Source organism: Aplysia californica, unplaced genomic scaffold (genome assembly GCF_000002075.1).
Source record: "Aplysia californica isolate F4 #8 unplaced genomic scaffold, AplCal3.0 scaffold01242, whole genome shotgun sequence".
Classification (NCBI taxonomy): Eukaryota; Metazoa; Mollusca; class Gastropoda; order Aplysiida; family Aplysiidae; genus Aplysia; species Aplysia californica.
Genome location: NW_004798512.1, coordinates 67,805 through 78,106, shown reverse-complemented (window position 1 = coordinate 78,106; position 10,302 = coordinate 67,805). Strand labels below are relative to the sequence as shown.

The window sequence follows — 10,302 nt, the reverse complement described above, 5'->3', positions numbered from 1 at the left end:
TCCCCCTCCCCCTCCTCCTAAGCATTGCTCGTATGTGCTGCATTTGATGTCTTTGAAGAGATGGATGGATTCTCTTTTATTTTATAGGTAATAAAGGATCTACTCGTCTCTCGCAAATGGTTTTTTTTCATCTCTAATTTCAGGATCTTAAGCCTGCAAACTTGCTGATTAGTTCTACAGGACATCTGAAAATTGCTGACTTTGGGCTGGCTAGGGTGTTTCAGAATAAAGGAGACAGACAGTACAGTCATCAAGTCGCCACACGGCAAGTTTAACATCATTTTGTTCTTTTTTCTCGTGTGGATCACATGGGTGTCATTGTTAAGCCGTAACCCTTACAATACATATGTGTACCTAATACCAATGGTATGCCATGCATATGATATTGTCAGTGGTATTGAGAGGGATTAACTAACTCTTTGATTCCAGATCGCCACTTAGTGACGTTTTTTGGTTCTGCTTTTCAGAGTATCACTACACTACTTAAGTAACGTTTTGGGGTACCGATTTGTCATCCCCAAGATCTGCAACTGGTCTTTTGCTGCATTTATTACCTATTTCACTCATAGTGTGATTCTCTGTCCAATTACAAATAGTTTGAATGCTCACACAAACAAATCTGTCAATGTTTGATGGAATTATATCAGTTTTAAGGTAACACTCTTTACCGCCTCAAATTGGATGCCTGAAGTTGTGGAACCCCTTGTGTACTGAAAGAGTTAAATATGTAATAAGTGTATGTTTGTTTCAGTTTGGTTTTGTCTTCTCTAAAGTAATTGACACTGTTTGGATAATTCTTTATTGACATACAGTTAACGGGGATGAAGCAGTTTAAGTCATTTTACCATCTCATTCCAAATTAAAGATTTTCGTGATTTGTTCATTTTTGGTATTGCAGATTTTGAATCTTTCATTGGTTTTCATGCAAAATTGCGTTCAGAGCTACTGTAGTGCAGTTAAAAAATCCTGTACAATGAACATCTTGTAGTCCCCACAATTGCTAAAATCAACTGATTTTTTTGGACATACATTGTGGTGGAGGACATCGTCTTGGTACACGATGTTGGACACATCGTTGGTGTCTCAAGCAATCCACTTAAATCCGTTTGGGTACTTTTTACACCAGCAAGAAAACCCCTAGTTTTTGTTGTGTTGTTCTGATCAAGAATCATGAATAGCAAGATTCAAAATTGTAGGCCTTGACCATAGCATTTTGGTGATGTTGAAAGATGCATCTTTGATAGAGCTTTGAATAGAAAATTCTCAAAGTCTGGACTTACTTGGATTGCTTGAGACAACGACGATATGTATTACGACACGGCGGAATTAGGAACTCGTCAAAATTTTGGTAAATGGCGTTATAAAGGTCATATTAAAGTGTGTTCACTTGTCTCGCTTTTGATAAAAAAAATGCCTGTCCATCTTATATTGAAGTCGAGATAGATGCGATCAAAGGAGGTTGGGGCTGCCTGGTTTCAGTGGTAAAATTAGCGAAGTGTCATTTGAAAATGCAAACTTATATTTTTGTGTGACTTTGATCAATGTTTTTCTGTAAAAATTCATGCTACAATGTGTTTATAAAATTTGACTTAAGAGGTATTGAATGAATAAAAGAAATAGTATATGAAAATGACCCACTGGGCAGATAAATGTTGGTTTCTTCAGTTTCATTATTTTGAGGAGTGCCTGGTATCACCGTGAGGACACACATGTGGTGTACTGGGACTGTCACCAAGAAGTAAATGCTTACCATGGTTAATAATGCATAGACTTTGCTGTGGTCTTGATCTGTAATAGATTTGTGACTGTCAGATTTACATTTTGATAAAACGTTTTGACTATTTCATTGGTAATTAGTATTATGAAGCCATCTGTGCTCTTAGGTAAATGTTTGATAAATGATCCATGAACTTTAAAAAATTATGAATTTATTTGTCATTGTTAGATTTATGTTCTGAAAAAAAATCCTTCATCTATCTCATAGGTGGTACAGGGCTCCAGAGTTGCTATATGGTGCAAGAAAGTATGACGAAGGTGTTGATCTGTGGTAAGTTCAAAACAATTTTTTAACACCCAAGACACCGGTGTCTGTGGTGTAGCAGTTAAGTACTCTGCTGTTGCTCTCAGGAGACCAGAGTTTTATACCCAATTGGGGAAAAAATTTAATTAAGTATCGCTGTCTTTCTGATATCCCTTTCAGTCCGGGTTGGCCCTAACTGGCAGGGTCGAAAGCCTGCCTCCTGAATGATCTCTGTGTGGATGGGGGGGGGGGGGGGGGGGGGGGGGTTTGTAAGAAAAGCACTTACATTTAACAATCTTTTAACTCCCAAAATATGTGGGTGCAGAGGTGATCAACTGAGGAAAGAAAGCACTGTTATTTTTATCTCAGGAGTACAATTGCTTGAAAGGGGCAGGCTTGTTGAGTTAGATATTGTATTGTTATAATGATATGTCTATCGTATTATGATAATAGATTATACCTTTTAGGATTTTTTGTCCTGTCCACCTTAGTTTTTTGGCTGTGTTCAAGAATGAAGCATGTGATTTGAAGAAGTGACCTTGTGAAAACTATGGAGTAATAAATTTGTCTTATGAAAAAAGCATGCATTAAAATTTGATCACTGTGCACTTTTACACTGTATGTGTGTGTTTTGATGGAGACTCTGCCAGTTATAATCAGTCTTTAAATGAAGCTTATGACCAATTAGCATAATGACCACATTTCCATCCTGCTTCTAGTCATGAATCATTATTAACTCTTTATATCCGGCAAGCTGCTCCCAGCGGCTCACGGTCGGACAGGCTGTGCTGGTGAGCCGCTGACAGCTCCAGCACATTCCTTTACGTTGTTTTCAACATCAAATTACTTTTCGGCAATTACCAAAAAACAGGTCTTAGTTTAGTTTTAATAGAGGTTTTACGGCGCTCGCAACTGCATAAGGTCATATGAGCGCCAGAAGATTAGAGTTGTTACAAGAGAGTAACAAACATAAAAAAGAAGAAGAGGAGATAAGGACAATAGATGTTTGATAGGAAAGAAGAAGCAAACCACACCAGAGCACCCACAAAACATGTCTCTTTCACCGGGATTTCATTCATTAGATGAAGAACTATCAAAATAGGTTCACTTGTTTTGATTTGACGACCAATTTAGTGACATTTTCTTCATTTATTACCTAAAAAAGGGCCCTGGCATAGTGGGTTTACCCCCCTCGGAGATGGAGATAAAGAGTTAATTACTCATTTGAGATTCATTACATCAATTGATGAATGTGATTTTAAGAACTAATGAAGATGTCTTATTTGATGATTCTGGCAGGTGCTCTGGTGTGGTTTGCTCCTTCATTCCTATCAAACATCTATCATCCTGATCTCTCCTTCTTTTTTTGTATGTTATTTTCTAGTAACACCCTTAATCTTCAGTTCTTATATGACTTAATTGTGTTGAAAGTGCCGACATAAGACTCTTGCAAAAATCACAACTGTTTTTTCTATTCCCCACAGGGCTGTTGGCTGTATATTTGGTGAGCTGCTGAACAATTCTCCAATCTTTCCAGTAAGCACTTTTTCTTGACTGAAAATAATTTTTTTTTTTTAAAATATATATACTGTCACATTTTTTAGTATACACATTTTAAAGCTCAATTAAAAAAAAAAAATCCATGTTACCAATTACTTTCAAATTTTCACACTGAGTACGTGAAATACCCGTCACTGGTGAGTTGTTTTCAGATTTCTGAACGTGCAAGTGGTTTTGTTACTGCATACGTGTTACATGTTTTGTGTTTTTTAATAAAAACTCAAGGCACGGAAATTATTTGTTTAAAAAAGAAGTGCACATCAAAGCTTTGTCATTTTTGCAACATTTCGTCAGTGATAAAATTTGTGTTGTCTAAGTCTAAGTTTCATGATGCCACGCCTAAGAGAAAATGTGCGAAATCAGCTTGTTGGAATGATCTGTAGAAGTGTCTCCTTATTCACTGCTGCAAGACATTTTAATCTAACAAGAAGACCTGTGTACGCAACAATGTATCGTGAGAGATCAACTGAATCACCTAAGGATCGACCCTGTCGACTTGAGAGAAGAAAAACTACTCCAAGAGAGGATCTTTTTATACAGTACCCCTGTCGCATCTACGGAATCGTTTCAAAACGGCAAGACTAACCAGAGATGAGTTGAAAAACATGTGACAACACCAGCCTCAGATTCTTCCTCAACTTGAGATAGCATTGCAGTACAGCGAATGATTGATTCCATGCGGCGACGATATCAGGCCGTCATCAATGCAAGGGGACATCATACCCGCTACTGATCATGCTACTTTTGTAGACCACCCCCACACTTTTGTAATTCGGAAATAAACCTGTTAGGTTAACTTTCGGTATTGTTATTATTTTTTAAGTTTTTTAAATTGATTGAATTAGTATTCCTGAAATTTTTAAGAATATGGGCTCATGGTGAAACTAGCTATTTTCATTTCAACACAGTGTGTACTTAAAAATGTGACAGAGTATATAATAATATATATTATTTGCATTTTGTTCCTATAGAACATTGTGGCTGTGAGTTCCTCTGGCTCAGCCCAACTTTATTTTGTTCAACTTCTTATCTCTGACAAGCTGCTCCCTGTGGCTTGCGATCAGAATCTGCTGGCATTGGCTCTGTCATATTTCCTTTTCGATGATGTGGATATTATATTAATTTTTGGCAATTACCAAAAACAGGTCTCTTACTAAGAGCTCTTTTTTTAATGAGAAACAATCGAAACAGGATCATTTCTTTTGATTTATTGACCAGTTTAATGATGTTTATGTCACTTTCAGCTTTGTACCAAAAGAGGGCTCCAACATAATTGGAACTCCTTCAGATAAAGAGTAAAGGTTGTTCTGCCAAAAAAGTTCAGTTGTAGCAAAATTTTGCTGGTATGCTTATTCTTACATGTGCACTCACTCACTCTCTAAAGTTGTTCCTAGACCTAAACACCTCCTCACATCTATTACACATTGTTTTTGGCTCACTTTCCCCAGAATGTGATGGTGATAAAATGATTTTTTTGGTTCTGAATTGAAAATGTACTGTTATTTTTTCCTTTGAATTTACTTCCACAGGGAGAGACAGATATTGAACAGCTTTGTCTTGTGGTCAAAGTGTTAGGTACCCCAAGTGAAAAAACATGGCCTGTGAGTGTCTGAACAACATTTGCAGAATATTAGGGAAAAGTGGCATTTGTCATAATTTTCAGGTTTTGCTTTTATCTCACTTTTAAGTATAGTTAGGTTTGTTCCATTCTGTCCAAATATATATATATATATATATATATATATATATATATATATATACTATTTTATGAGAAATGGCTGTACTTATGTGCTGTACAAGTGACGTGACATTTTTTAAAAACAGTTGTTGTACTTGGAAAGAATCGGAATAGTCTACAGGGACACAAAAAAGAATGGCAGTAGTTCTCAATATATTTCCTGTAACTGATGCTGTTGTTCTCCTGTCTTCACTTGCTTCCATTCTTTTTTGTTTTTCTTCTTCTGTGACTTTGTGAGACTTGTTTGTGATACCAAAACAAGCATAATATGTTCATGCAATTTCATCAGAGTGGTAGATGCATAGTCAATTCGTGTTTTAAAACAGTATCAGTCATGATGCTCACATACTTTCTAATAAGCTAGCATATGATTGATTCTGTAAGTCTTTTGTAGCACAAAATGAGGTTATGAGAAGAATTGTTTGTATTTATCTTAAAGCGTGGTCTGGAGGCGAGGGTAACTTGAATCAAAATAAGGTTCTTCTTAACTCTTTCCTGACGTATCGCCGATATATCAGCGCGAGTCCACACCCCTTGTCGGCTGTAATAAGGTTCCTCAGTATTGCTTCGTTTTAACACGATCTGTCATTTATAATTACTTTTTATTGCTATTGAAAAACTCACTTTGTCAAAGCGTGGGTTTGGGGAAAAACGAGTGAATTAGTTCTTGCAGTCTTGCATCAACTAAACGATGTAACCGAAATCAGTAAAAATATCATAACTCAAACAAAAATTGGAATATTGCTTTCAAATAAAAAGCTGCACATTCAGAAATGTATGGATTATGCTCTTGGCCTGTATATGATAAGATAGCTATGCTGATTTGCTTTCACAAGTTTGGTGAATGTAATTTTTTCCGTCAAAATTTATTTTTCTCATCACCATCGCCATTTCTAACCCTTCGATTGCATACCTATGTTCATAATTAATCCTTGTTTTATATTGGGATGTATTCCTCATTCAAATTCCTTCAATTTGATATATTATATGTTACATTTTGAGAGATAGTTATGCTTCTATGAAGTTATTTTGTACACCACCTGCATAGCCAAATCGAGCCACAAGTTAATTTTGTTTAGACTCAAAGAAAACTACGTCCGGAAAGAGTTAAAATGTCAGTGGTAATGGAAGTTAAATAAGCTCCCCGATTTATTTTTGAACAGCTTCCACGAGTTCAAGTCCTTTTTGTGAGATTGTGCACATTACTTTCATTGTCTTGATTTTCTTTCCAGGGAATGTCAAAATTGGACCTTCCGGACTACCACAAGATTTCATTTCCTGATAACCCCCCTATCCCCCTGGAGAAGATAGTTCCGGATGCTTCAGAAGAGGCTTTGGATCTTCTCAAACAGTTCTTAGTGTACCCAAGTAAACAGAGAATCTCGGCAAAACAGGTTAGGGTACATTATTATTATAATGAACACTATGTTTTTGTAATTACTGTAAAACGTCATAATAATGTACTTGGTTTAATACATATTCTCAGCTGTAATGTTCACTTTTGAAGTTCCTAGTTCCACTAGTATTTTTACTCTATGAAAGTGATAGCTAATGCATACCATTGTAAAACATTACTGATACTAATCACTATAATCTTCATATTATTTTTTTCTAGGGATTTTAATGATAAAAAATCAATTAACAATGTTATGTACATTGTTGAAATGTCAGAAAGCAATCGTTATAAGGTACTCAGGAATGCGGTGTAGTCAGCTACAGTGAGAGAGCGATTAAAAAAAAAATTAAATACAGTCAAACCTGTGTAAGACGGCCAGCCATTGTCAAGGAGAAAAGTGGCCGTATAAGACAGGTGACCGTCTTAGGCAGGACTGATCAAGATGAAGAAAACAAACCATTCCCATCTGAGACCCCAATTGAAAGTAGCCCCATTGTTGTTGTCTTTGTTGTTGTTGGTGGTGGTGGTGATGGTTTCTATTTCGTTTGTAAATTTTATTTTGTTGCTTATTTTGCACAAGGGTGACAATAAAACGAAATGTATCAGACAAGGAAGACCGAGTGCATTGTTAAAACAAACACATGGGTCGCCACCACTCGGAGAACGAGCAACGTTTCTGTCACAAGTTCATGTTGACGTCCTTTGTTACTTTGTTACAGACTGGGTAAACAGTGACCACTCATCTCACTTACGATTTGTGTATGAGTTCTGGGTGGGGCTTATGGGTTATGAGGGACCACACGCTTACCTCACCAGCAGCTGAAAATTGGTAGCTATTGGTCAACAGCGGGAGGGGCCTACGCAACATAATTGGTTGGAGGGACTTCCTAACAACAATGACAGGTGATTGAATTATGACGGCTCGCCCTCAACGTCAGGGGCCAATGCACAATTTATGACAAAACGTAATGGAGTCACAAAGGTGGCCGTCTAAGACAGGTGTTATTGCTTAGTGTGATAGGGGTTGTGTGTTAAATTATGGTGGCCGCGGCCGCATTGGACAGGTGCCAGTTTTACACAGTTAAATTATATAGAAAAAACGCAAGGGGGGAAATGGAAAGTGGCCGTTTGTACAGGTGGCCGTCTTATAGAGGTGGCCGTCAGGGCAGGTTTGACTGTACTTGTCAGGGCTTCTGAACCTGTTTACCTGATCTTGTGCAGATGGGTCAAGGGATACAACCATCTCATTTCTTTGATATTTTAGTGATTGCTGTTAGCTCCCTTGGAGTAGAGGTCGCTTTTACCAAAATGGGAGGAAAAGTGACTGTTTTATGAAGGATACCCCAATTGCCGTTGCTCAGTATCGATAAGTACTCAGTACTTATTAAGGCTCAAGTGAAAGGACGTAATTTAAGTGCATATGCGTAGTATTTAACGAAGGGGAGTAGAAAACTCGGGTACCCGACACCACTACCCGGGTAGCTGGTTTTGAGCTCTTTACTTGGGTAAAGGACTGCTTGCCCACGTCACACATTCGCTCCCTCCATCACAGCACTGTGACCTCTCCATTCCCGCATCGGAGAAATAAGAGGCATGGCAGGCTAGATAATCTAGACTACTGGCCTATCTGTCGATGCAATCTGCTTGTCTGTGCATTCCACACCCTCCCCACTCATTCGCTCCGGCCTTCATTGTGCACTCTCCCATTCTTTATTTCAATAGTTCACCAACATGTTTCTCAACTGGCGAAGTTTTAGATATTGTATAAATGGCCTATGCGCTGTGTACAGCAGCAGCGATTTTCCGCTATAACCGACTCGCGTGTTTGTCTGATTGCGCTATAGCAGTATTTTATTTACAAAGGTAAAGAAGGGAAAAAACGGGGTTTTAGAAAAACGTCTTTAAAACAGACTTCTCGTTATTTGAGGACTCGTTATAAGTGGACTCCACTGTATGTCCTATTGAATCAGAGGCAAATGAAAAAATTCAGACTCCTGGTCTCTTAGATAATCATTGAGTTAGAAAAAAGGGGGCACAAGGGATGTTGTTAAACCCATTCTGTTTCAGAACCAATCTCTGGAATCAGTATCTCGAGGTTTCCAGATAGGGTTATTGTTTGAAGAAAGACACCACGAGGAATCTTACAATAAAGTCTCATTTTGTTTTGTGATTTTGCTCCCTAGTTTTTGACTGAAAAACCCAAGTGCTTTAGTCATGGCTCTGATTTGGGCAGCCTCTTTTGTTTAAAGGATTTTCTCAACACTTTAGAAAAATGACTTACATACAAGTGGAATGATGCTCTCCTTGATATGGGTCAACTTTTAAACTGGCTTTATTTCTTGTTTTCAGGCACTTCTTCACCAGTACTTTTTCACAGAACCACTCCCAGCACACCACTCAGAGCTGCCAATTCCCCAAAGGACGAGTCGCCGCAGTGGCCTGCAGCTGAAGCATCAGGCCCATGAATACAATGCCGACCTGCCCATTGAAGACTCCCTTATCAACCCTGATCGCCTCGCTCCACATGTTATACGAATGAAGTAATTCGTAATAATAATTCATGCCTGTCACCTTGCTTCTGACAATACAGTTGAAATTGTCCCAGGTGGAAACCTGTTTTTTAAGGGAAAAAATGGTTGTCTTCGACAGATAGACGTCTTGGATAGTGTAAAACGCAAGTGGTTGTTTTAACAGGTGATTGTGTTGGACAGCTGTCCGTTAGAGCAATTTCGACCGTTTACAAATGAATTTACACTGAGCGGGTAGAAGAGGCAGGGCCTAACTTTTGAAAGTCATGGATAATCAAAAGTTTAGATGTCTGATTTGCTGACTGTGATGAAGGGGTGTTTATCAACCTCTGTGATGGCTGTATGGAGTTTTTCTGATTCTCCTTGTGCCTTATTAACCCTCGTCCTGCGGGGGCCGGGTTTATGTCGCCCGATAAGCCTATTTCGGCACCTCGCCTGCGTTCTGGTCCTGAGTCAGTCTGGCCCCTGGCTCAGCGCACGCGCGCCGAGCATCATCTCACGTGAAATTCGGGTCCTGCATCGCATCCCCATTCACGCAGGTCAAGTGTGTGTGCGTCAGTCTGCTTGAGTTTGTGTGCATTTCTGGCCTTCTTCTAGAACTGCCTGCGTTGGTTCGTAATCGAGGCGTACTCTCATTCAAAACATGCCAAGTTGGTAGCTCTAGATGTTCGTCCAATGAAATTATAGAAGAAATTGACCCACTTAATGAGGAGCTCGAAAAGGTAGTCAGGAAACAAGACTTCCTTTTTTCTATACAAAATGTTTCAAATGAGCTTGATTTTGTATGAAATGATACTACCTGATAAAAAAAAAAGCTTGTTTAACTCTTTTTATCCGGGCTACGAGTATACTCGTAACGAGGACCAGTCCGGGCTACGAGTATTCTCGGAACAGCGATACGGTCATGTCAAAGAAGCTAGTTCTGCTTGTAATTACCAAAATACGCAAACACGGCGATGCTAGCTCTGTCTGAATATTTTAATTTTCCAATGAACAGTGGTTTCTTTGTTTTTGATGGGTGTAGAAGCTTGAAAGATGTCTCGAAAACGCACATTCACGA

At 38.6% G+C, this 10,302-nt stretch overlaps 1 protein-coding gene across 1 annotated transcript in view; it reads left to right on the top strand.

Moving 5' to 3' along the window:
- The window catches only part of LOC101850770 (cyclin-dependent kinase 20), a 13,918-nt gene extending 4,571 nt beyond the window's left edge, over positions 1 to 9,347 (top strand). Inside the window, exons 5-10 of the mRNA XM_005112340.3 lie at positions 144 to 265; positions 1,985 to 2,047; positions 3,505 to 3,556; positions 5,110 to 5,181; positions 6,551 to 6,712; positions 9,064 to 9,347. Of these exons, the coding sequence (XP_005112397.1) occupies positions 144 to 265; positions 1,985 to 2,047; positions 3,505 to 3,556; positions 5,110 to 5,181; positions 6,551 to 6,712; positions 9,064 to 9,258 (666 nt within the window). The 3' untranslated portion in view covers positions 9,259 to 9,347. The remainder of the gene's footprint in view (positions 1 to 143; positions 266 to 1,984; positions 2,048 to 3,504; positions 3,557 to 5,109; positions 5,182 to 6,550; positions 6,713 to 9,063) is intronic.
- The last annotated feature ends 955 nt before the right edge of the window (positions 9,348 to 10,302 follow it).